Source organism: Rattus norvegicus, chromosome 8 (genome assembly GCF_021556685.1).
Source record: "Rattus norvegicus strain SHRSP/BbbUtx chromosome 8, alternate assembly SHRSP_T2T, whole genome shotgun sequence".
Lineage (NCBI taxonomy): Eukaryota > Metazoa > Chordata > Mammalia > Rodentia > Muridae > Rattus > Rattus norvegicus.
This window is the reverse complement of record NC_141541.1, coordinates 131130138-131157772: the sequence shown is the minus strand read 5'-3', so window position 1 is coordinate 131157772 and position 27635 is coordinate 131130138. Positions and strand designations below refer to the sequence as shown.

The 27635-nt window shown below is 43.1% G+C and overlaps 2 protein-coding genes and 1 pseudogene across 7 annotated transcripts in view; 1 reads left to right on the top strand and 2 right to left on the bottom strand.

Moving 5' to 3' along the window:
• Positions 1-27619, top strand: part of Fyco1 (FYVE and coiled-coil domain autophagy adaptor 1) — a 67684-nt gene extending 40065 nt beyond the window's left edge. For 2 of the 5 annotated variants that reach the window (NM_001433268.1, NM_001106870.2), the window contains 4 exon segments: positions 11425-11520; positions 19555-19765; positions 22525-22634; positions 24639-27619. In NM_001433268.1, coding sequence (NP_001420197.1) covers positions 11425-11520; positions 19555-19765; positions 22525-22634; positions 24639-24714 — 493 coding nt within the window. In that variant the 3' untranslated portion in view covers positions 24715-27619. 5 annotated transcript variants of the gene reach the window in all.
• Cxcr6 (C-X-C motif chemokine receptor 6) lies at positions 111-5327 on the bottom strand. 2 transcript variants are annotated; one of them, XM_087559947.1, is made up of 2 exons: positions 5213-5327; positions 111-1915 (listed from the first exon to the last, which is right to left on the bottom strand). In XM_087559947.1, the coding sequence occupies exon 2, from the start codon at positions 1913-1915 to the stop codon at positions 851-853; it is 1065 nt and encodes a 354-aa protein (XP_087416073.1). In that variant the 5' UTR covers positions 5213-5327; the 3' UTR covers positions 111-850.
• Bzw1-ps2 (basic leucine zipper and W2 domains 1, pseudogene 2) lies at positions 15185-16659 on the bottom strand (annotated as a pseudogene).
• Positions 27620-27635: the final 16 nt, after the last annotated feature.

Below are 27635 nucleotides of genomic sequence, written 5' to 3'. Positions count from 1 at the left end.
CTGGGCCTAGAAGTTAACTGGGTTGTTTTTGTGCAATTTGTGAAGGTTTATTTTGTTTTGTGTCTCAGGCATACCAAATTAAAGTAGAATGTACCTAGAGATGAAAGCAGTTTGAAAACTTTTAAAAGGCTTTATTTCTTAGCCATGATACTTAAAATACTTGATATACTTGTATGTACATTTTATGTCTCACAGGCATGGGAAAATTCCTTTTTTATTTTTCTTTTCAGATGAGCAAAGCCACCAGAGTTCTCTTTGTTATGGTCTTAAGCTCTGTTTTATACATTTTGCTAGCATTACATGGACCACTGAAATTTAGCTAATTTATTCTGGTCTATTTTCAGCCCCTTATTGCTGCTCTTCCCAAGACAATTCCAATAAAACATAAGCATCCACCCATACAAAAGTCAGACAGACCCGTGGATGAGTCAGAGCTTAGTCTCATTGGAGCAGTATTTGTGTGGGGGGCTTCTCAACTCTCAACTGCTTGCCCATTAAGACTCTTCTGAGCTCTGGAGCCCTGCACATCATCACCTGCTGTCAACATCTTTGTTGATGCAGCTCTGCTTCAACTTTTAGCCTCAAACTTGGTAAAAGAGAACCTGAGTCTTAGGGATGAAAGAGAGAAAGTGCTTCAAAATCTCGAGACATTCTCCTTTGAGCATTAGGCTTAGATATTAAGAACAAGTTATATTTATATCTGAGAAGCTTTGTATACCAGCCACAGTGTTCAGTGACTTCTACATAATACTCCACATGCTATAAGCAAAACTTTTTTTGTTGTGTCCAAAGGATATAGCCATGCTCCTAAGAATTCTGATATTAGCTTCTCCAAGTGTGGCAAGTCATATTACAATTGGAACATACTGGTGGTCTCTGCATTGTGGGAGGCAGAACAAGTCTTGGAATTGTCCTCAGAAGACTTCCACTGACTTGAGACTCCCAGACGAGAGAGGCAGCTGATGTCCTTCATAAGTTTCCAGAGGTTCTTCCGGAACTTTAAGCCAACAAAGGCATAGAGTACAGGGTTAAGGCAGGCCCGAAGGTATGCTATCGCCTCTGTCACTAAGACGACATACTGAAAGCTGGTTATGGTACTGTATTCCCAACTTATCCACTGGATTAACATGGCAATGTTGAAGGGTGTCTGGGTCAGCAGGAACGTAGCCACTACAAGGAAGATGATCTTTAGAGATTTGTGCTTCTGGAAGTTTCGAGCGTGAAGCAAGGTCTTGATAATGCCTGAGTAGCACAGAATCATAGTGAGCAATGGCAGGAAGAACCCCAGAGTCATCTGTAGAACAAGAACCACAGTCGATATCGCCTCGTTGTGGAACTGACAGATAAGCCTGTCAATATGTCCAACTCTGCTGTAGATGATCTGTGGCAAAGAAACCAGCAGGGAGACTACCCAGATGAGCAAGCAAGTGACTTGGCCCCAGATCTTCCACTTAGCCTGCCTGTTGAAGGCCTTGGTAGCCTGGACCACTACAACGAAACGATCCACCGTGATGCAGGTGAGAGTGAGCATGGACACGTAGAAGTTCATTGCATACATGCTTCGAAGAGTTTTGCACATGGCTGTGCCAAAGACCCACTCATAGGTGCCTGCGTAGGCCCAAAAGGGCAGAGTACAGACAAACACCAGGTCAGCCAGGGGCAAGTTCAGCAGGAACACGTCTGTCAGACTCCTCAGCCTCTGGTAGAAAATGTATATAATCAGAACCAGGGAGTTCCCTAGCAGTCCAAGGACAAACACTACCAGATACATGCAGGGCAGAAAAACCTCCTTGAACTTTAGGAAGCGTTTGTGTTCCTGGCTGTTACCACTGGAGTTGTTGAAGAGCCAGGGATCTCCCCCGTAGACGTCATCGTCCAGATCTTTCTCTTGATGCCCATCATCCATGGCAAACATCTGTGAGTCAAAACCTAAAAGTTATATTTGGGTCTGTCCAAGTGACCTTCTTTCTTCCCACTGTCCCTATTAACTCCACTTAGGAAGCAAATTATCTCTAACTGTGTTTGGTATTATGCTCAGTAAGAGCAGTTGGCTGAAGATGGCCATTTCTCAGTGGAAACTGCTCAGCCAGTGTGAGGGACTCTTCAATAACCCTAAAAAACAGGTTCCTCCCATGTTTGTCCCATAAAATGCTCAATTGTTTTTTTTTTTCTGTTTTGTTTTGTTTTTAAAGACACCATGTAGTCAAGTAGACACAGTAGCCCTTTGGCTTTCTTTGTGTTTGTTTCATTTTTATTTGGTATTTTATGTTTTTATGTATATGGATGTTTTACCTGCATGGATGTCTATGAATTGTGTGAGCAGTGCTCACCAAGGCCAGAAAAAGGCACTGGACTGACTGGGACTGGAGTTACATATGGAGTTACATATGGTTGTGAGCTACCGTGCAATGTTGGGAATTCAGCCCAGATTCTCTGGAGAACTTGTCTGGTGCACTTAACTGCTGAGCCATCTCTCCAGGCCCACAACAACTGCTTGGAAACACAGGACTGCTGTCTATCATGAAGGCCTGTCTCCATCTACCTGGGGACTCATAGCAAGTGCCCACCACTCTCTGTCCTATGCTAGTCAGTTTTATGTCAGCTTGGCATAAGCTAGAGTCATTTAAGAAGGGCTCCCACTTGACAGAATGTCTCCATATGACTGGCCTGTAGGCAGGTCTGTAGTGGTTTTCTTAGTGAGTAAGTGATGTGCAATGGCTCAGCCCATTTTGGGTGGGGATACCTCTGGGCTATAATAAAACAGGATACTCAAGCTAGAAAGGATCAAGCCACGTAAGCGATGCTACTCCATGGTCTCTGCTTCAGTTCCTACTCTCAGCTCCTGCCCCTAATAACCTGTAATCAGGACATGTGAAATGAAATAAGCCCTTTACTCCCCAGGTTCCTTTTGGTCATGATGTTTTATCACATTAGAAACCTGAACAAAAATAGCCCCGTGCCTCTTCTAGGAGGCGTCCTTACTGTTATCCTTGGGAGCTTGGACGAAGATAAAGACAGTGTCTGACTGGGGAGTGCTTCCTACTCACCCTTCCTCAGCTATATAAAGAGCACTTGACTTGGAAACGGGAAAACCAGGTGCCCAGAACTTTGACAGAGCTGATTTTGTTGTCAGGGAGTTAAGGTACTGTCCTGATTCCCCAAACTAAACTTTTCCATTTATCATCTCTTAACAGTTTCTGACATCTATGCTGGAGCCTCAGATCCTGGAGATCCCTTTACTTTTGGGAATCTCTAGGAAGGTATATGTCCCCATGAAGAGGCATGGCTTTAACTTCCTTGATTAGCCATTCAGGACCTAAAGGTCTCTTTGAAATGGAAAGCCAGTTAGACTAGTACATGAGTAGGGTAGCTGCTGAATAGCTTTGCAGCAAAGGACACATAACTGCCTTTCTTGCCCAGGACTTGATCCTCCATGGTTGTCTGTTCCTGACCCTGCTCTCCCCTATGACTGCCAAGGACCACAAGTAGGACATAGGGTAATGTAGCCTGTGGCCTGATTGTAGAGACAACTGTGACAGTATTTGGCCCGAGAGTACCAGGCCAACCTTGCCAGTGTCCTAGATTCATTTCCTGCCTGGGTGGATTCTAGAAGATGCCTTAAAGAAATGTTTGGGCAGAACTTCTGTAATATTTACCAAGACAGAATATTCCATGGTCAGATGAGGACATGTAAAAGTTGAAGACACCCTCCCCTTTTAATCCATGTGGTCAGGAAACAGTGTCCATCCTGATGCTTCTGCAACCTCTACCTTCCCTGCCAACCTCACCATCAAGGAAGGACCTTGCCTTTAAAACAAGGCTACTCAGTGAAGAGTCCCTACACCTAGACCTCAGGCTAGATCTCTGGTCTTGATAAGCTGGTAGTAGGCATCCCGCCCCATAGCTTTCTGAGGTGCTAAAATGGTGTCACATATTTGTGTGTATCTTACTGACTCACATGGGGACAATTTATTTTTCACCATTTAAAATATGAAATGAGCAACTTTGCTCTCCTAAGAGTTACCTCCGGTTCTCTGTTGTTACCTCACTTGTATTTGCTTTCTTGTTGTCCTATTCTTTTCTGAATCCAACCTTAGCATGACTCTTCAGAAAATGTACAAATCAGTATTATGTTGGTAGGTAGGGACTAGACAGTACAAATAGAATATTGAAAAATCACTAGACTTGGAGAGGTAGCTCTCAGTAGAATACTTGCTTTACAACCATTAGCACCTTATTCAAAAAGTTAACATTTCTTTATAATCAAAATGTTGATGTAGGAAAATGAAAAAGTAATGAAACTTTTGATATAATATAAAAAATAAGCCTGACAGTAAATTATAATTGTGTATAAAACATAAAATGTAACCCAGATATTTCAGAAGTACTTCTAATTATTTTGGAAGTTTCAGTATACGTAAATTGCTGAAAACATAATAAATATGAGAAAAAACACACACACACACACAAGAAAAAACAAACAAAAAACCCACCATGGGCTATTACTGTTACAACAAATAGAAGACACTTCTGATCTTCCGGCTTCCACCTCCAAAGTGCTGGGATTGCTGCCATACCTGGCACTTAACCTTTTGTGGTCACAAACCTTTGAGACTCTCATTAAAGCTTCTCTGAGAAATAATGTACATGCACCTATAATTCTAAGGCTTCCTGAACCACATATTCTATAGGCTCTTGTTTAGAGACCCTTTGATAACATTTATAATTTTGACTCTAGTCTTAAAGGACCAAACTCTGTCAGCACTGGCCTTTGGCAAAATTACAAATTACTTATTTTATCTGCTTTCTTTGTCTGTCTGTCTGTCTGTCTGTTTGTTTGTTTGTTTATAGTCTACAATGCCTGCAGTTGTGCATTATTTATTCTGAAAAAAGTAAATAGTGATTGTGGATTATAGCTTATTTTTTAAGATACAAAAGAACTAAAAATAGAAAAGTTATTGATTGAAAATAGACCAGTGACTAGACTGCTCTATATTCCTCGGTGGGTCTGGTTGTGCCATTACTACCTTTCCCATCCTTTTATAACCACTTGCTATATTCCAGAACCACTAAAGTAGTCTTCATATTTCTCTAACCCTTACAGCAGCCATGGCAGTGAGGGCTGAGAATCATGAGTAGCTGAGTTCAGTAGCTTGCACCATGCTGCAAGCAGGAATCTGAGAGATCCAACGAAAGAAAGCAAATGACTCACCAGAAGAGAAGCCCCAGTAGCTTTGTTCCAGAGTGAAGTGTGCTTGCTAAAGGTCTGCCTCTGGTTCTCTCTGATGTGGTCTGTGTTTCCGTCAACTACTTAAGAGCCTTCAGCTAGAGACCTGCCCCTCTCTCTATCCCATAGGCAGAATCCACATGACGAGCTTGACAAACCTGCCCACTTAATTTGAGAGTCAAAGATGAAGCATGATTCTGATGCTTCATGCTCCCTTTTTCTTGACTTGGCACATATTCTACTGTTAAAACCTAATAGGATTTCCATTTGTTAACTAAAAGGGAGCAGTAAGTAGATTTGACTTTTGTCAGTCCACTTAAGATGGTGGACTTTGTGTGTTAAAATCACTAAGTTTACTGATCACACATATCTTTGGAACATTTTGGGTCTAGGCCAACACTAAGTCCATGCTATGGATTAGACTCTGTGAATGTAGATCCAGTATTTACTACAGATATCTCAAAGTATTCCTGAGGGCCAGGTATTATCTCCATTTACAGATGAAAACATAGGAACCAGAACCAAAAATAACTGGTGAATTCAGAGCTACAAGCTCAGGTTTCTGATCATTTGACCCTCTTGCTTCTAGGTAATTGGTTGTGCTTGAGGGCCTGCTGTAGCCCTATGCGTTGGCCCCACAGGCCTCTGGCAGGCAGCACTCACCTACCATGCTTATCTTGGCTAGAACTGCCTGAGGTTACCCTCCTGGACCTTCCCCCATCTAGTACACACTATGATCTTGATGCAGTCTGGTTATTAGTTTCCGTGAGCTAGCATTGCTGACTTCTGTGGAAAATTACCCTGGAAGTCAAGAACTGGGAGTAGGACTAGAATCTAGAAACTAGTATTTGATTTTTCTGTAAGACAGGTATTATATGGAGGCTTCCATGTACAACTGTTGGGTTTTACTCACCTCCTCATGGATGCAGTAAACAATGAACACAAGAATAGATGCATAGGCTGCATCAAATACTGAGAGGAAGATAGTTGAAACACTTCTGTTATGGTTTGCCCTGGAGTTATCTGTATTTTGATGCTAATTCCACTGTCCCAAGGACTGCTGCCTACTCAGGACTCAGGTGACTTCACCAGAACCTTCTCCCCAGTGAATTTGTAAAATACAGGTGAGGGGCAGGTACAGGATAGAAGGGGACCTGTCATTGGATGAGATGGATGGATGGGCGAGAGAGAAGTTTGAAGGAAGAGGAGGAGACTAGAATGGAAAGGAAGAGACAGGAGGGAGAGAGAGAAGCCATGGCAGGTGACATTAAGATTCCACTCTGTGTATTTACAGGTTGTTTATTAATGTTCTTAAGGGATGGATGGTACTGAGCTTTGTATGTTTAGGTGGACAATTATATCTTACCAATTGGGTCAAAGGTTATTGTGTTGTGTGTTCTTTCATGTGTAGATTTAAGTGTAATGGAGTTTGTGTAATGGAATTTGTGCTTCTGGCAAGATATCCAGCAGAAATCTGGGGGCACTGCGATGCCAGACCTAGTGGGTATAAAAGACAACCTTACTTTTTTTATTTTTTACATTTTTACAACAACACCTCTCCTTCAAAAAGAACTCTTTGAGTGCTAGAAAGATGGCTCAGCAGTTAAGAGTACTTCCTGTTCTTGCAAAAGACAGATTTGATTACCAGCACCTAGATGGCAGCATACAACCATGCATAACTTCAGTTCATGTCTGTGAGCAAAACATTCATACACATAAAATCTAAAGTCTAAAATATCTTAAAGATACCTTTTAGGACAAGACAGCCCCTTAGACAAAACCACCTACCCTGGGGAATGTAAGTTCAGAGGGATCCGTTTACTGCATGTATAGGATGGTACTAGAATGGCCTGAGCTTTGTCAAGCATTGCTGTGCCCATCTCAAAATCATTTATGTTCCTCAAGGAGAACAGAGAGATTGTTTGTGCATGAACATCTAAGGTACATGTGTAGCTCTCTGTGAAGAGATTTGAGAGTGTATGGTACTTTTGTTTTAGCTATGGTACAATGAAATGTCCTATGTAAAAAAAAAAAGATTTGCAAGTAAATTTGAGGAACTAGTCCATTTGAGACTACTTTACATAAACAAATAGCCTTTTACTATTCATATCTGTAGTGTTCATTGCTCCAAGGTCCTTAAGTTTCTTTGACTCAAAGATCTAAACTTCTCTAGAGTTGCCTGTGTCTTGCATTTCCTCAGAAATACTTGAATATCTAAAATAGAATTGAAAACAGATTGGCTGTGGTAGGCACTATTGCTTCAGTCTTATCTTGGAAGTCTTGTTTTGTTTTTGTTTTTTTACATTTTCTACTGCTTTGGGGAGGAGAGGTTAGCACAGAGCATTGATCAGTGGCAGAATTGTGGAGGACAAATTCAAGTGGCTGAATATCCCTGAGGGAATAGTCAGCCATTTGCAAGTGGGCCAGAAATGGCTTGCTAATTGGTACCTGCAGGTTTGTGTTTTCTGATCAGACCATAAAAGCCAAGGTCTTAGAAGTGCTGCTTTTTGCTTGGCTGTTACACAGAAAGGATGTCAGTTACTACAGTGAATGTGTTCTATACCATTCTGTGTAACACCAGCCTACGTGGTGACTAAAGCCTTGAAGTATAGCTAGTGCAAACTAGGAGCTGAATTCTTAGTTTATTTGATCCTGATTAATGTAAGTTTACATGGGAACTTGTGGCTAGAGATCACTTTTGGGCAGTGCAATCTGAACTAAAGATTCTCCCAGGCTTCTTCTGGAACCTGGGAGTCAGTAGAATAAGTGACAAAATGGAGAGAAACCTCTGAGGAAGACCATAAGCAAGACATCACAGGCTGCTGGCATTTCTCAGGTGGAGCTTCTGTTCTAGTAGAATTCTAGAGAATTGTTGTCTACTAATAAAATGAAAAACAAGTAACAATATTTGGAACTGTGACAGAGGAATGCCAGAGGCCTAACTGGAAGTACCCAGGTGACTCCTGACAGAGAGGTATAAGCTTCAGATGACTTTAGGATTAGGGCCCTTAGCCTCTGCCTTGTTTCTGTAACTCCTTATTCTTTTTTTTTTCCCTTAAGACTTTTATCTGTGCAGTATTTTGCCTGCATATTTATATGTGCATCATATGTATGCAGTGCCTGTGGGGGACAGAAGAAAGTGAAACTGGGGTTATAGACAGTTGTAAATCACCATGTGGGCACTGGGATCCAAACCTGCATCCTCTGGAAGAGCAGCAAGTGCTCTTACTGAGCCATCTCTCCAGATTCAAAGATTTATTTTTTGTTTAGTTATTATCTATGTATGAATGTGCATGTGACTGCTCATGCCTGAAGACCCCAAAAGAGGGCAGGGTATTAGATCTCTTGGAACTGGAGTTGCAAGCAGTTGGGAGCCACCTAATATGGGTGCTGGAAACTGAAGTTGGGTCCTCTGGATGAATAGCAAGTACACCTAACCTCTGAGCCATTCTTTATTCTTAAGTAAATTGGAGTATTGATTACATGGGCATTTGGGATAGAAAAGACCTTACACTGAGCCTAATAATGCAGACATTTGTTAACCATAGACTATATGTGCAATGGGATTCCTGGGAACACTGGGATCATTACTTTAGAGCAGTGGTTCTCAGCCTGTGGGTCCCAACCCCTTTGGCGATCACATCAGATATTTACATTAAAATTCCTAACAGTAGCAAAATTACAGTTATGAAGTAACAGTGAAGTAATTCTATGGTTGGGGGTCAACACAATGTGAAGAACTGTATTAAAGGGTTGTAGCATTAAGAAGGTTGAGAACCACTGCCCTATAGAGAAGAGCACAGCAAAAGACTGGTGGGCATTTCACCCTAAGAAGCCAGAGAAGGTAATGATAGTCTCTTTTAGGGTTTAAATCTCAGCTCTCGTCCAGACAGAACACACCAAACCAACATGGTTCCACGAGAAGAGGTTTAATGAGAGAAGAGTAGAAGAGGAGAGAAGTAAAGGCTGGCCATGAGCATGTGGACAGAAGGGGGCAGGGAGGATGGGGAGAGAAGGGTCAGGGACAAAGAGGGCAGGAGAACAGAGAAGAGAAGACTAAGAACAAGAGAGAGCGAGGAGGGGCCAAGCAGCCCCAGGCTGTTGCCAGGTAGCTGTGGGGGTGGAGCTTAGACAATACCAAAAGGCCCTACTTCTGAAGCAAGGAAAGGAAAAAGGTCACTTGAGAACACTGATTTTTCTGGGCTGAGAAAAACCATGTCAATAGGAAAGAAAGAACATAGCTGTAGAAGGAGATAGGGTGTCCTTTAGTGGTCCTGCTTGTGTTTCCTGCCATTCTCAAACTTGTTTTATTCCATAATGCATTTATATGACTACCTAGGAAAGGCCAAAGTTCCCAAAAAAATGCTGCAAACCAGCATGTGAAGATGGAGTGCATGTGCCTGGTATACAGGCAGGCAAGAACCTTTGGTGAGAGGAAGGTTTGAGATACACTGACCTGTATACCCCTGGAGCATTTTGAAAGAATCCTCTACAACCCTTGAGAAGGATTATAACATCCGGAGAAGTCATACTGGGCAGGAGACCTTTTAACTAAGACCTTCACATGGGAGCAGACCATTTTCTTTTGGGCTTATGCCTTTCTGGGCATCGTTATCAACTGAAGTTGTTTGATTGTAAGACTCCTGAGAGCTACTAGCCAGACTGGGAGAAGAGTCCTAGGTGGGAACATACTGAGCTGCAGTCAGGGTATCTGATTATGGCACCAGCCCTGCCTTGGAGAAACAGCTGTGGCTCATGTCCCCATCCAGGAACTTTTATCTGCCAATGTATTTTGAAGTTCAGTAATTTTGCAGATGTTCACAATGTTCCATGGTCAGATAAATACAAGAATAATCCAAGAATATACAAGATAGGGCATTAATAGCCAAAGAAACTTTTATCCAAATCTAGCTTGATGAATCAGTGAGGATAGTGGTTTTACTTACAGGAATATAGGTAACATAGGGTGCTGCCTCACAAGAAGCACACACTAGAATAGGTGAGAACCAGTAAAAACTGTATCTCTGGAGTTAGGACCAATTTTGGGCTAGAAGTCTCATCTCGTACCCTGACAGAACACACCAAGCCAACATGGTTCCACGTGGAGAGGTTTAATGAGAGAAGAAAGTTCTCTGTACAACTTTCAGATTGTTCCATGAATAGTCTCCTCTCCCCAGCAATCGTTTGCTGCTTTTAAAACTGGGGTAGAGGGATCAGGGGATGGGACTTTGAGTCTTGTTCCTTCCTTCCTTCCTGCCTTCCTGCCTGCCTGCCTGCCTTCCTTCCTTCCTGCTTTCCTTCCTTCCTTCCTTCCTTCCTTATTCCCTCCCTCCCTCCCTCCCTCCCTCCCTCCCTTCCTTCCTCCCTTTCTCCCTCTCTTCCTTTTTTCTTTCTTTGAGACAGGGTCTATGTATGTAGCTTGCTCTGAATGTCCTGGAATATTCTTAAGTCAACCAGGCTGGTCTGGGACTTATAGAGATCCACCTTCCTCAGCTTCCCAAGTGCTAAAGGCATGTACCACCATATCAGGCAAACTGAGTCCTGTAATGCACTTCTGTCTTTAGCTTACTGAGTCTTATATAAGAGTGCTTTCCTCTATTCAAAAGGGAATGTTTGAATGAAGAGACAGCTAGACAACTGCCTAAAATAACTAACTTTCTAAGAGGGAGATGTATGCAACACTTGCTCCTTGGGTGTTGGTGGTCCACAAAATACACTTTGGAAACTGGGACAGCCCCAGTGCCAAGGCAGCTCCTTCTGTACTCCTGATAGTGCATTAGGAAGGAAAGAGGAGGTAGTATTCATTCTGCCCTCTTTCATATATGGCTCTGTCCCATCTCTGCCTAGACTTATTCTTTTACTGACTGAGCTATAGTCATGGTATCTGATTCTGGAACCAACTCTGCAAGAACTCCAGTTATTTACCCCAAGGCCAATACTAAAAGGAAGGAGGCAGTAGCACTGTTGTCACCCCTGCCTTCCCACCTAGACGATTTACTGGTGTTGGGGGGAGAGTGACCCATTGGTGTCTATGTGCACTTACACTCCTTCCAGGACAATCTCCTACAGCCCTGCTATCTTCACTCTGCTGTCCCCACTGAAGTCCTTGCTTCACTGTAGACCTCCAGTACAGACCTCAGGCTATAGGACTTTATGTGCTGATAACTAAGAGCCTGTTCTCCTTTGTGCTGTTTCAGGGACACCACATCAAACTCATTAACCCCTGAAGACACTGAAGACATGCCCCTGGGGCAGGATGCTGAAATCTGCTTGCTGAAGTCAGGAGAGCTGATGTAAGTGGCATACTGCTGAGGGGCCCTCCTGTGCTCTGGGGAGAAGGAGTCCCAGGGAATGGAGTCTAGAGAAGGGACACTTGTCTGATCAGAGCCAGAGCTGGCCCGACCCAGTGGAATGATGCAGATCTTTGAGGGCAATGGCATTATTCAGCCTGGGTGTATGTGACTCAAAGACTCAGATGCCAGACAGTCAGTTATAACCAAAGGACAGACATCAGCTCAAGTGAGTAGTGATTAAAGACACAGATACATACGGGAATAAATAAAACAAAAGCAGGTTTTATTAAGAAAAGTTAAGAAAAAGTGAGGAAATTTAAAGAGTAAGACAGGAAAAAACATTGAGCTGTTTTCTGGAGGCAGAACTTGTAGCAGGGTGAGGCAAAGACTGAGGTGACTTCTGTTGATATGGGCTAATTCTCTGAGCACATTACAAGCCAAGCAAATTGAAGATTCGCACATCCTGGATACTTTCTTCACCCAGCTGGGGAGATAATTGTGTGTCCTTCACTTGCTGTTATCACAGTTTGAAGCTTCCTGCTTATCTCTGACTAGTTTTTCCAGCTGTTGGTCTTGGCTGTCTGCCGGCCACAGCTCTCTAGCTATTGATTTTATAGGTGTGCTGGTCTCAGAATTTGATGGAGTCAATTAGAAGTTCATTAAACTCCTCCCTTTGTTTGTACTTGTTTGTGGCTTATTTCATTTTGTTGTTTTGATTTAGGCAGTACTTGGAATTGAACTCAGGCTCATAAGATGAGTGTTCTAACACCGAGCTACATCCCAACCCTGCTGGCTTGTAGTTTTACCATGGACTCTTATACTTGTTTGTGGAGAGCTAACACCTACTGCTGTCACACCTACTAAGATGTGGCTGTGGTTTTTCTGTATTGCCTCATATCCAGCTCTTTGTCTACAGAGCCGGATGAGATTTCTTCCTGTGCCCTGGGGTGGTCTCCTTTCTTACTACATGGAAGACTCATGTTAGGAGCTGCTCTGATCCACAGTTTAGTCTGTTGCAGTTAGCTGAATTGGAAGCAAGAATGTGTGCAAGGGCAGCAGGGCCTTGTTAGGGCCCTTGTGGAAGTGGGAGCAAGCCAGACACGTGTATATGTCCTTCAGGAGGGCTGTTGTGTAGTAGGAACCAGCTAGTGCCTTATACATATCCCTTTGTGGAAGTGGGAACCAGCCAGATCATACAGACACTGGCTTTTCCCCCCAAAGCCCTGTCCTTCCTCTTGTGTGGTCAGCTTGGCTATCTCATAGCCAGCTGTAAGCTCTTGTTTTCTCCTTCCTAGGTATTTTAGGCCTGAGCCCTGATATCTCTTTTAACTGCGTCAGAGGCTTCAGTTTGTACTTTTTATTTTTAAAGCATAGTTTATATACATTAAGCTTGTCCTTTAAAGAGTATAATGGTTGGATTATTAATAAATAATGTAGCATCATAAAAAACATGACTAAGAAATTAGTCTGTCACAGAAACGTTCCCTATGCTTCTTTATAATCTTCCTTCACTGCCCCTATCCTTTTTTTTTTAATCTATATTTAAATTTGTTGGGGTGCCATTAGAGGAAAAGGTTTCTGGGGGGTTGGATAATGGAAAAAGCTTGAACACTTGGTCACATGCATTTCCCCTCACCACCAATCGTTATGCTGAGCAAAATATGTGGTATTTTGGTATCTGCAAATTTTATAAGAGCAAATATTTCTAGGACAATAATCCCAGAGTAAGGTGACACTTATCAATTCTAAATACACACAGTACAGTATCTAAGACACTAAAGGCCTTAGAAACTGACATCAAGTTAGGAATTCAATCAACAGTTTCCCAATCATGACTCAGAGTACAATTTTAACATCTCTATTAGGAATTACATATTGGAGGCCATAGGTTGGCATTTAAACTTAAAATGAGAATAATTTCATAAATCTCGTTCTTTACAGTGTACTAACAGGGGCCTTACCCATGTGCTATTATATTAAGTAAATACTACTGTGTATAAAGGGGGAAAAAGATCAATTATCAAAGATCATAATGTAGTTCTGGAAGACTCCACACTCTGACTATACACAGTATATAATAAAGGGTGCGTTTCAAATGGCGGTAACATGCAAGGATAAGGTTGTGGAAATGGCAGTGTAGTTTTAGCTAGCTACATTGGAATCTGTGATGTGTTTAGTTTGCCAGTTCTAAGGACAAATTGTTACTAATCCTTATACAGTTGACATCTGAAAGCACAACATACAGCACCCCATTAAGGACCAATGGGGTTTATGAGGGGAATAAAAAGACTGATCTATAAAACCTAAATGTAAGGATGGACTTTATTTTTTTAAAAAAATCTTTTTAGGACTACAAATTACAAAGGAAGCAGATCGCTACACAGAATCTAATGAATACATTTGCCTGTGCATAAAACTTTATCAAAGTCATTCCTTTTACAAATTCACCCCACCCACCAATGTTTTCGCTATAATGCTCTTAAGGTTACTATACCTTTATTTCAAATTATATTACATGTTATTCTCAAGATAGACTTTAAATACCAAATTCTTGGCTTCTAAGAATGACACCTTCAAAATGAGCAATTTCCACTCAAGTCTCTGGTGGCAGTATTCTTACTATTTTCTTTGATCAATTAAAAAAATTCAAAATGTTCACTTTCAACCTTTGCCAAAAAGGTGGCTACATTTTCCCCTACCAACTAACTATAAATGGATAGCAAAAACAAAAGCAATGAAGGCAGCCATTAAAACAGATTAATCAATTGAAGTATTTGGCTCACAGCAATTAAAAAAATGGCAACTAGGGTGAGTTACTAGGTGCTTGTATATAGCAGAATGAGGCCAGGCCCAGACAACTGAATGGTGGACCGCTAATGACTGTCCTTCGCCTTCACAAAAGGAAATGGAGTCGTGTCCAGATCCTGTTAGAACATGCTCACCCAAAACACTTCCAGCAATCTCATGGGTTAGTGACAAGACATTTCCTTGACTCGCTCCTTGTGGGAACGCTTTCCTAGGAGTCTGGCTGTATCCTGGGGTAGAACATTTGTATGAGGAGTATCTACTTGTTCTACCTGGAAAGTTGCAAATGAACCTAGAAGGTTCTGGAAAAGGGCTCAGCTTCCTTCTTCCTACCTCTGCCATGTGTAGTTCTCAAACTCAAGTTTGCTCTCCATGGCTTTACCCAGAAATCAACAATATCTGGAGTTAAAAATATAAGAAAATGCTCACATATAACCAACGTCAGGATTCATGTTAAGGATTCAATCATCTGCAGGATTTTCACTGATGAACAGGGCTCTGGACACACTGAGTTATCACACAAATCATTGCCTTTTGAGACTTTGGATACTTTTACAGTTTAATTTGCAAACAGAATCTTTTTGTAACAAATTATTTTTAACCAAATCGTATCTTGAAAACTGTTTATATAGAAAACCCAGGGAGTAAAGTGCTCATTGTGGAGGGCCTTACATCACATTATCACAGTAGAAAACACAGGAGGTAGAAGGTAACTGAAAACCAATGCAACATCAGATTCAATGCTACGGCGCCTGCAGCTCCTTACACACGGATTCAGAAACCAAACATTTCCAGTAACCATAAAAACAGTTAAAATAAAAATTGCCATGAAAGCCCTTATATCATGCTTGAAATAGGGAGGTAGGAAGATGTAAGAACCAGGACACATGAGACATGACATTTTATCTACAACTCCTGTTTGCTTTACTGAGGATGTTGTTTCAAAATTCAGTCACCTTCTTCAGCTTCCGACTCAGATTCCTCCTCAGCACTTTTGAGCCATTCTACAAACTTCTTCATTTGCTCAAGGAAGACGCTTTTCCCCTTTGCAACATGTGCGTCTTTATACCACTCCAGAATGGGCTCCTCACTCAGGACCTCATCTTTATAAAAGAGCACCACTATTCTCTGGAAGGCTTTCATGAAGTGAATATTGTCATAGCAATACTCCTGAATCTTCAGTAACAGAGTCAGCTCAGACTGACCTTGAGTAGTGAAGGCAGCAAGTAGAGGGCTGTATTGCTTCAAGTGCTTGATGGCTTGTTCTGCTCAAGCTCCTCTTTTTTGTTCCACTCCACGGTGCTCATCACACTTGACCACACTGTCCCAAATGACCACTGGTTCTGGGATGTTATTTTTTTCATCTCCTCCTTGACATATAAAATTATGTCCTTGAATGGGTCACCGCAGGACATCTGCTCCTGAAGCTCCTTCTGGAGCTCCTTCTGAGCCCCATGGTCTGCTGGTTGCGGACATATTCTGAAAGCTCTTTCAAGCCTGCCTCGGTGAAATACTTGGTGAAGTGCTCAACACTTCGTTTGTTGGCAGGGAACAGCTCCATCAGTCCGTTGTCCATGCTGACTTTCCGAAGACTTGCAGCAACTGCATTGATGTCTTTCTCATTTATTCATGATTTAAAGAGCTTTACAGCAAAAGCTGCTGAAACCCCTTCTTTAACCAAATTCTCGTTATAAAGACTGTTAAGAATGAATGCATTGAGGGTTCCATTAGCCAAAAGGACCCCAGTCAACCCCGAGCTTGTTCCTCTCCGACTCTGAAAATCCCTTCAGGAAGAGTAGTAACTTTTTAACTTCATCTTCAAAACCCTTTCTCCAGGTATTTATAGTGCCTGATTAACTTATTAAAAACCTGAGCGAATGCTTGCATGGTCTCTAGGTCTTCTTGTGCTGCAAACACACAGACATGTGTGCGCATCATGTCATCTGCCAGTGTACCACCTGGGGCCAGCATTCCGCCAGCCACCAGGATGTCAAAGAGTGTTTCTGCATAGCTGCGGTAGTCAAGTTTTGCTCCAGAAGCATCAAGAAACTTAGCTACTGCTTCCAAATCAGTACCAGTTTCAGTTAAGCCTTGAATAATACAGTCTTGAAACTGAGTAGGGTCAAGCCTCTTTTTCATCTCCACAAAGTCTAGGTGAAATTAGTGATTTTAGCAGTGTCCCCCTTTCTTTTAGCCTTCTTTGTTCAAATTCTCCTTAAAACTACGAGCTTAAAGTCACAGCTCTTATCTTAGCCACTAGTTTCTTCTTCTGGTTTTAAAACGCTGGCCTGATAGCGTTGGTTTTTGCTGCTTTTGATTATTCATAAAAGACATCCAAATTTAAGGCGAAGAGAAAAGAGCCAGAAATTCCCGAGCTGGCGGCAACTGCGGCACTGTCTCGTCTGTGACCGGAACTTCCCTATCCTTTTTTTTAACGTTACTTTTTGTGTTGTCAGTTGTTGCTCTTTGGTTACACACACACACACACACACACACACACACACACACACACACACACACACACGGGTGTTTTACCTACATGCTTATTTGTGTAAACCTGACTGGTGCCCACAGAGACCAGAAGAAAGCATCTTCAGATCCCCTGGGATTAAAATTAGGCAGTTGTTGTGAGCTACCATGTAGATGCTGGGGGCAGAATCCTGCTGAGCAGCCTCTCCATTCCCGTTTTGTTGTTTGGTTGTTGTCGTTTTTATTGTAATAGCAATGAATTTTTTTGTAGGAAATAGAAATAATCAAACTATTTTGATCTACCTAAATACCAAAAAGAAACAGTCTTTATTTGGGAGTAACACTGTAATGGGAATCAATACCTAGTAATCTGTGTGACAAAGGAATGTTGTTAGAGAAAAAGGAGGAAGACTACTGTTTTGAATCCTTAGCTACAATGTTCCAGAACAAGGGTGGCATCAGTCAACCGTTGGACACACAGCCTTGCAGAGATAAGTTCTGTTATGTGCAATTGCAGGGCCTTTGTGAAAGTTTGTAGTTCAGAAGACTTCCATGCTAGCTCTTGTGAACAGGCATCATAATAATGAGATTTCCTCCTTTACAACCTGCTGCTTTTCAAAAAAAGTTTTGGCTAAAAGTGACTCCAATGTTTTGTTTTGGCTTTTTATTATTTGAGGGAGAAAAACCTGCAAGGGGTGGGAGTCTCTCCAAGAATCAGAATTAGACCCCACCCTCTACTTATAAGATGGGGCACTTTAGGACAGAAGAGGTTTGGGGGAGGGGCACAGCACTGAAAATGACTCTTTATTCTCACTGCTTTCAGCATGGCCATCTGTCTCTTTTATAGACATGGATACTGGTAGTCTTTTGGATTTTCTAAGTTTTTGCTTATGTTACTGTTATTTGTTTCTTTTATTTTAGTTTTTGTTAAGACAGGATCTTATGTAGCTCAGGCCTAAAACTTACTATGTAGCCTGAAGTGACCTTGAACTACTCATCCTACTGCCTCTGCATCCAAAAGTGGGTTATAGCACTTAAAAGCTTTCAAGGTTTTGTAGCTTCACCATAGCTTGGCACCAGACAGTTAGTTTTTCTGGTGATAGTTCCAGTGGCTGTACTGTCGTTGTTGAAAAGAACCATTCACTCTTCTGCTAACATTTATACATTACTATGTCAAGGATATTAGGACACAAAGAAGACAAAAGACCCCTTCCTGGGGACAGATTTTATATTGTGATGAGTAATGACAATGAGCAAGGAAAATAAGCAAACAAAATACAGCATGGTGTTTGAAATAGAAGAACATAACTGAAGAGTAGGCTTAGAGGAGAGAGGGATTTGCAGTTTCGTGTAGACTACATTACAATGGTATGACTTGGAGGAGGTAAGAAGTTGCCAGATAACCACCTGAGGGAATAGTATTTCAGGCAGAAGGAACAGCCATGACAAAACCTTTTTTAAAAAAAGATATTGCCTACTAAGTTAAAGGTGTTCAGAAATAAGTTTTGGGATGCAAAGAAAGAGAAAAAGACCACAACACAAAATGAAGTGTCTAGACAAGGCAAACTTATTCTTGACGAAGAAGGAGTACATGGGAAGAGCAGACACACAAGAGACAGGAGGTGTGTTTGGTATTTATTATAATACAGTTGGAGACTGTGATTTTCCCCATTGGCTTAATTCAATTGGCTGGTCTTACACAGCAAATAAAGGAGGAAAGAGAAAGAGGTCCCTGTTCAAAGAGAAAAGGGTCACTGTTCCTAGCCATCAAATTTCTGGAATATAACAGCAGGCCTTTGTGTAAATAAATAGAAAGTATTATTAGGAGAAGGTAAGTAAAATTTGCATAAAGCCTTAACAAGATGGAGGAGATAAAAAGACTTGAAGGTAATGTCCTAAATACAAGTTTTATAGTATATGAAAAGACTCATTTTTGATATTTCTTAACAAGAGTATGAAAAGGAACCAGTGTTAGGTTGACGCAGAGGATAAGGAAGACAGGATCCAAAAGGAACAGAAGTTCATATCAGTGGGGCCTTATTAGCCATTGTAAAGACTTGGGTTTTAATATGAGGGGAACAAGAATCCAAAAATCATATTCAGAGCTAAAGAGTCACTTGATTATGTTGGTTGGTTGTTGTATAAAGAAGACATGGAGCAGCCAAGGGCAGAAACAGGGAGGCCTGTTTTTGAGGGGAAGATATCATAAGAATTCTGAAGAGATGACTCAGAAGTCAGGAGCACTGAAGTCAGTGTTACTGCAATGGCCATGTGAGGAAAACATGGTTGTTCCCATTCTAGAGACTTGGAAAATAAAATTCAAGACAGTTGTGAAATCTGACCCACACTCTTCTCAGGTTCGACCTTTGAACCCCTTGCACATCAATCTGCAGAGAGGGACTGAGGGAGCTTTGTCTAATTAGGTGAAAGGAAGAGGCAGGACTTAAAGGAAAGAGGGTGGCTGAGCTGTGGGGCCACCTCACAGGTATAATAGGATTAAATCAAGCTCAAACCCTGCCCATAAGGGACTCAGAGCGAATCAGGCTGCCCTGCGCCGCCCCTCCACCTCCCGAGTTTTCATGAGTTTTCAGCTCCAGGTGGGCAAGGCTGTCCTTTATCTCTCATAGCCATGATGAAGTGTCAGGAACTGTACCAACTATATGGTAAGGAGTGCCCAGGCTTAACCTACCAAGAGTCTCAAATCTCAGGTTACCTCAGGTCGTCCATTAAACTAGATCTGCCTTTGAACTTTTATTTTAGGATCAAATTACCCCTCACAGTAGAGGAGATCGCCAGCTTTGGGGAGGGAAACAGGGAGCTGTTTGTGAGGTCCAGTACCTACAGCCTGATCCCCATCACCGTGGCTGAGCCCGGCCTTACCATCAGCTGGGTCTTCTCTTCTGATCCCAAGAGCATCTCCTTCAGTGTGGTCTTCCAAGAGACAGAAGACACGCCACTCGACCAGTGCAAGGTAGGCCAGGCTCCCTGCGGCGCCTCATTCACTTAGCGATCTCTACCAGGGTCCTGAGCATACACTCCAGGTGCCTGAGCAGACCTTCCCCAGAGCGGGCAAAGCACCTAAAGCTTGATTGCCCTGGGGAAAAGATGACCCAGAAGTCAAGTTCTGAAGAGCTGTCTTCACACAGCTGAAGGTTACTTCTGTGCCTTCTGTTCCATTTGACCTTGGGATAGAGCTGTAGGTAAATCTCAGAGACAGGTAAGAAATAGGATTCTGTTTAATGATAACTTTCTCACAGAGCTCTAAGGAGCAGGATTGGGATACTTGGGGAGGTATGAGCTTCATCTCCAGTTATATCGAATGTTCAATATGTCGCCTACAAGGACAACAGCAAAGGAAGCCCCACTATGACTTGGGCAGTTGAGCTTGATAAAAACCCAGACTATTCTAGGTGTAAAATGTTGGCAGTGCAGGACTGCATTTCTTAACACGTGGCTATACACTAGAAACCCATGGAGAGCCTGTAAACCCTAATCCGTAGCCCAAAGCTCAATCTACTAAATCAGGGTATCCAGGCAACCTTCAGCAACTTCTCTGAGCAGCCCAAATAGAGTAGTTCAGAGGCACAAAGGGCTTGATAGAATACAAGGCATATCAAGGACAAGGACTGACTGGAGCTTAGAGGGTGCTGGCTCACTGTGGGTTGAGGAAAAAGGATTTCCTTGCCAAGCATCTTGAGTTCCTGTGTTTGTAAGGCAGAGAGAAATAATGAAGAGTAGAATGCAAGTTGAATTTGAATCCTGAGGTAAAAATAGTAAAACCTATCAGACACGTTGGGGACAGTGAGTTATAGGCAGTTGATGTCCAGTGTAATCAACTGGCAGGGGCTTGTTTTGGTTAGAAATCAACTATGAGTAGGCAAGAGGCTCTTCAGTGCTGACTTTCAGCAACTTTCATTTCTCTGTGTTTGGCAGCAGTAGGCCAGATAAAGCAGCAGCAAGTGAAACTCTCTTCTGTCATAGAAACTCTCTTCTGGGCTCCTGTGGGCCCCAGGTGCCAGGCCCTTAGCTCTATAAGTGTCTCTGAGTTATGGGCTTCTCCCTTGCCCTATTATCTACCCACCAATCATCATGGCAGATCTTAGGGAATTGGTTCAGCCAGCCTTGTCTCAGACTTCCAAGATGTCCTTCCTGAGTTTAATGGCCACCGCTGTCCTCTTCCACAGTGAACACAAGGGGGCATAGAAAGCCTATGTCTAGAATACTTAGCTGTTCCTCTGCCCTTCCAGGCCCAGTCCACCAGTCAGCTACAGAAGATACTGTTTTCACTGTTTGGGGTCCTCTGAAAAGTCATGAGCCTACATAGCCGATTTCCTGATTCACATCTTTAGTGCCTATTTGGGGGGCTTCTCACATGCCCTTGAACAGCCTAGGCCTTTCAGAAAATAGATGGCTGTACACAGGTCTCATAATAACATATAGGAACCTTGTTGGGTCCTTGGACAACTAATAGTTGAGCTCTTACTGTATCCCAGATTCTGTAGAGTCTACTGGGGACAGAGAGATACAGGGTAACACCCAAATCTATTCTTGAAGCATTCTAAGTATAAACAGAGAAAGAGAGACCTGAAACAATCAACACCTGTGATTCCAGGTAGAAATCACAATATGGGTAGGTAAGCATTATAGGTACACCTGGAGGAGAGTACTGATCAGGACAGGGGAAACCCCTGAGCCTACAGTGAAGGCCACACTGACTAAGACTGTCTCATTGCAAGTTAAGGGGATTGGATAAAAATAGTCACTTCTGATGTCATTTGCTATATTAGGAGTTCAAGGGAGCTGGGGGGGGGGAGAAAATGAACTTGATGGTCTATCAAATTAAAATAGAGTTATCTCCTCCTGTCACAGCTTCGGTTTTATTTGTTTCTCTTTATTTATTGAGGGAAAAGGGATACATTCATGGCACGAATTGGAGACCAGAGGATAACTTTATAGAATCAGTTCCCTCCTTTCACCTTTGTAAATGGTTTCCAAGTTGTCAGACCTGTAGGACAAGCTCTTTTACCTGCTGATCCACTTTGCTAACCCATATAACTTCAGTTCTAAGATTAGGCCTTTGCTTAGCTGATAATCAGGTAGAAGACCTGTCCCAATGGGGATAAGGTTGACCATCCAAGAATTAGCTCTATTCCACACACTGTATCTGCAGATTTGCCCTCAGAGGACAAATTTGTGAATCTGAGAGAATAAATAGGAAGCTAAGAATCAGACTTGGAAAGTTAGAAATTGTGTGGACCAGTCAGGACCAGACAAGAGAAGAGCCCGTGGTGATGCCATGTGAGAGGCCTTGGGTAGAGCCATGGCTGACTTTCACAGATGAAAATGAACCCAGGAGCTTTATGAGTTGAGACCCTGGATGTCGATATGAAAGCAGGACTCTGTTCTATAAGTACCAAGGACAGCACTAGGGCCTACCAGAGGCATCTGGTCAAATGGACATTTAGAATTAGCCCTGGCTTCCTAAAGCATGGTTGTGGAGCAGCTTGACACAAACACAGTCAGGGATGTTGGGGACAGGTTCATGATTCTAGTAGAAACTCAGACCCACCATCCCTCTACAGGGAGTGGAGTAGGTGACAGCCCACCCTTGCTGGGGCCAACTTCTAGTCTCAGCCCTATACAGCTATGACCTCATCAGAGTGCTAGCCTGCCTACATGACTAATAGGACCTCAGCTTCTATGATAACTTCTTATTGCTCTTCCTGCCAGGTCCTCATTCCCACCACACGCTGCAATTCCCACAAGGAGAGCATCCGGGGCCAGCTGAAGGTCCGAACCCCTGGCATCTACTTGCTCATCTTTGACAACACCTTTTCCAGGTGCGTAGCTCGGTCAGTCATGGCGTCCCAGGTGTCTACCTGCCTATGCGTCATTGCCACTGTTCTCTAGCACTGAGGTAGACACTTGGAGTCAAGACTTCATTGTCAAAGTGTTTGTTAGTGGTTTTCTGTAATTTAGACACCCCCCCCCCCTGCTCTGTTCACTGCTCATGGTATATTTTATAAGGCAAGTCTGTTGGTTACATTTATGTTGCTGTGATAAAACACCACAATTAAAGGCAACTAAAGGAAGAAGGAATTTTAGTTTCGGAGGGAGAGTCCCTAATAGCAGCAGGCAACTAGGGCAGGAATCAGACAGATGATGTCCTTATTCAAATGCAGGAAACAAAGAGAGCAAACTGGAAATGGGGCAAGGTTATAAATTCTCAAAGCTCACCCCCAGTGACATACTTCTTTCAGCAAAGCTTCCCCTCCTAAAAGCTCCATAACCTCCCCAAACATCACAACCAGCCAGGCACCAAGTGTTCAAATGTGAGCCTATAAGGGACAGTTTTCATTCATTTCCAGTAGTATGCCAACATTTACAGGGTCTTACCATATACCAGTCACTCACTTCTGCCATACAGTCTCCTCCTCTTCTAGAGAGCCAAGGACTGGCTGGCAGCATAGTGATGCTCTAGGTCACATGGCTAATGGAGGTGCCATACCTGAACAAGCACCTGGCTCTTGACTAGCCTCATCCTAGCTGTGCTCACCTCCCTCAGGTTGATTCCTATATCACGCCATAGAAGGACTTTGAGAAATCCAGAAAAAGCCAAGGGCACCTGAATAAAAAAGAAAGAAATGAGACAAATACGGACAAACCCTCTAGGCCATGTTGTATGTCACAGGAGCCACCTTTGCCATCCTGAGCTCCACAGTTGCTTCAGGCAGCACTGAGGCTCAGTTGCAGGCTCAAGGGCTATGATCTCAGGAGTGGTCAGCATGAAACTAAAAGGAAATGTTAGGCAGGTGGCTAGAAAAGGGAACAAGACAGAGCACCCATATAAACAGCATCTGTCATATATACAAGTTGGGACATTTGTCCCTAGGGAGGGCTTCTGGTTTCCAGATAGCTTCTTCACTAGGGCTGCCTCTTGAAACAGACCTGTCTTGCCTGTGACTAGCTCCCTCCCTCACAGGCATTTGGCTTTTAGCAGAGTAACTCAGTAGGATTCTCTAGGCAAAAGTTGTTCCCAGGCCCTACCTCAGCTCCTTAGGCCTTGAACTCTCAGGCCTGTGGACAGGGTTGTCTACTACCCAGGAGGCTGGAAGTGACCTTCCCACTTGTCCTGTGTGTCTCTGGGTACTAGAACTCTCTGCCTGAGTATGTAGGACTTGATGGAATATGGCCAGCCTTTCCAGGGAGCTGTCTGGAGTCATTTAGCAGTGAGAGGCAGGGTTAGGAAAGGGTCAGTGGGTCCATGTAGTCCTGTTTTTCCTGCTGCAGCTCTAGTTAGCCATTTGTCAGCGCCTCACTGAGCCTGGCTCTGGGTGTAGAGAGAGAAGTGACAAGGGCAGTGTGCAGTTCCCACAGGCTCCTGGGAAACCTGGGTGATGTAATGATGTGCTGGAGAATGAACTCTGCCCATGGCACATGAAGATTAGACCTGACACAAACATCCTGTACATTCTGGCGTCTACTGAGACATCCCATGGCACCTACTTCATCTCCCCATGCAATCCTGACCACTGCCACCTCAGAGCAGCTGGACAAGTGAGGACAGAGACTTGCAGCCCCACTCTTCACTCAATCCCCAAGAAGCCCATAGTGGGAGTACTTGGACCTTCTGAAGAGAGAGAACTGTACTAGACTATATGGGCAGATGAAAGGGATAGAGAAACAAGGAACGCTAAAGTGGTCCATGAGTTGTCCAGTCCCCAAGGGCTGGTTCCTTAGAGACTTTGGCTCCTACACCCAGCCAAGCCCAACCAGTGACATGAGGCCCCAAAAGAAGCTGCAACTAAAAGTAACACCTTCATTCTCCATTTTTGTTTCTTCAGATTTATCTCCAAAAAAGTATTTTACCACCTGACCGTTGACCGGCCTGTGATCTACGATGGAAGTGATTTCCCATAGCATCAGTACCTGAACTGTAATTAGCTCTTCACCATCCACAGGAGACACTACTCCTCCTCACCTATCTCATCAAACATGCACACACACTCTCATCCACAAAACTTAAATGTTAAAAAATTAGAAGCAAAGGAAAGAAAATCAGCTGTGCCCCAGCTCAGCAGTTCTGAAGCTCTGACAGAAGCCTTGGGCTCCACAATGTGCATGGCTCCATGCAGCCATTACTCTCAAGTCCCAGAGCTCCTAAGAACAAGATACAAGACTCAACTGTCTTCTCACCCAAAGGCACACCATTAGCCTCACCTGGGATCACAGTCGGTAACAATCTACTGTGTGATATTTTTCAGGCCAGAAGTGGTTTTGATAGCATATCTACTCTCAACAGCCAGAATTATAGGCCAAGGGCCACGCGCTGGCCACGTTGTGAAGCCTTGGGTAGTTCTGGGAGAAAAACACTACAGGGCCATCATGTCAGAGATGCCCCTGTCCCTTAATTTCCCCATAAGTGGGGGCTGCTTCTTCCGCTCAGCAATCTTGGGGAGGCCTGAGTTATGCTGTTCTTCTGAGCCTTTGTCTGCTCAGGGCCTTTGCTCACCAAGATCATTAGATCTAAATAACCTCCCTTCGCCCCCAACCCCAACTCACAGACACTCAGGAACCAACCAGAGGTTTAGGAAAAAGCAACTCCCACATGAAGGATTCAGCTCTGCATATGGACAGTGGGAGTGCAAATACGGCTAAGTTCCCTACCGTGGAACTCAAGTTGGCACCAAAGCTCATGTGTTGCCTATGCCCATCTTTGATTATAAACTAGACTGTCTGCCTCAGCTGCAGACAGTTGTTTACTGATGAGCAGAGCTGGTGTAAGAACTGCTTTCAGTACCTGGAACCTTTCTATTAAAAAGTCTTTGGTAACTTAAGAAACAATGTAGTGGAAGAATGGGGCGTAACTTCCGTTTGCCCTCCACCTCCCAGTCCCTCCCTCCCCATCTGTCTGCTTCCTTCTAGTCAGCTCACATCTGACACTGCAGACAGTTTACTGTTTCCTTTTCTAGGACAGGCAAATAGATAGCTTCCTGTTGTTCTCTGTGGCCCTTTTTTACTCCTACCAACAAAAATTCACCCTTGATGGCGATTTTGTTCAGTGTGAGGCCAGCATGTGCAACTGAGCCTTCAAAAACTGTCCTGGGTCCTTGTAGGTCTGTATGCGGCCTGAGATTGCTGAAGGCCAAATCATCTTACCTTTGAACCCTATACCCTCTTGCAAATGGAATGTTGAAGCCAGCTTGTTCCCTAGGCCAACAGCACCCAACACCAAAGAGGATCTCATCTTTATTGCTTGGCTTTTCCAGGGTATACTGGAGACACTGGCCAAACTCATGGCTTTTTGCTGGTGTCACTGCCACCATCTTCATCAAGAGCCATCATTCACTGAGTTGCTGCTGTGTTGGTGGTCTGGGAGGGGCCTGAGACCTTACATTTGCGTTCACCCTGAACTCTGTCACTCATCAGGAGGTCCATGTGGTTCTTGTGAAGCTCAGACCTGAGTCGAAAGGCTCCAGTGCTGACTGCGTAGAACTCCACTGGGCGCACACCGACTCTGTTTTTAATAGCATACTTTTGGCTAAATGGGCTTTGTACTGTCCGTGTTCTGGTTTGCTGAGCACTAGCTTACTAGAGAACGTTCGGCCCTGTGTCAGTGCCTTTCATGCATAGCTTTGCTTTAAGTCGTTCCCAATTTTACTGAGGTTCAGTCATTGGAGTAAGTTTTTGAAAAATGCAGTGACAACTGAAGAATCACTAAGGAAGATGGTTGACCCAGCTGGACGTAATTACACTAAAGACCATAAGGAAACATCCTTGAGATCCTGGGTGATTCATAACAGTCGTGTTAGTAGCATTGCCAGCTGCCTGTTCACCAGTACCACTGAAGCACTACTAGACTTCACCCAAGGAATGAACTAGCCACTCAGACACAGTGGCCCTCCATGTCCAAATGGACTTGAAGAGTATTGCTGACAGAAGCACCCAGGATTCTAGCTAGTCCTAAAGCAATAGCAGGCAAAGGAATTCCCAAACAGGAATCTGGAACTGGAAATCTCCATATCTTTTTGGAAGTGGGAATGAAGAGCCATATATAAATAAAGATGTTATTTCTGAACAATTTCAATTGTTCCCCAGGTAATCAAGCACCTCCTGGCCCAAAAAGAAGGAAATCTTCTTATAGATATGGTTTGATGTTCATAGTTTTGTTTTTAAACTGAGACTTGGTTCAGTCTGTGAGAATTCTTTAAACCGAGAGCAAACATTCTTGGCTCACAGGTTTTGGAGAAGGAGGCAGAGAGGAGAGTTCTTTGGAGAGACATCTTTGACTCCTCAGAACCAGGGAGTGCAATACAAAGACTGAGTGCTGCTCACATTCACAGAAACAGACACTACTTGGTAGAATCTTAGCACAATTTCCTCATGTTACTTAATTTCTTCTAAGGAAACAGGAAAGTTAATTCATAATTTCCTTTTTCCTCTCAAGCACTTTTTAAATTTCAGGAGACCTCTCTGATCAAGGGGCATTTTTTAGAGCCTTTTGATGTGTGTTTAATCTCAGTGTTCTACTTTTGGTGACTGCAGTGACACTGAGCCTCCATGGGAAGGCTTAACAGTTAGAGTGCACTTTAATTCATTAATCCTCGCTTTATGTGGCCTTATAAGATAATGGGTCAGGGAACCTATTTTATTCTTACCTGCCAAAGAGTTACACAGAAACACATCAAACACCAGCACTTCATCTGCACAAAGGGATGAGACTTTGGTATCTCTGAGTGTACTTCTTTAATAGTGTGTGCTATGCCATTTGGAAATGTTTTTAACCTCAGGTTTTAAATAAAGCAAACACTGTGGCATTTGGAGTAGCACTGTCTTTTATT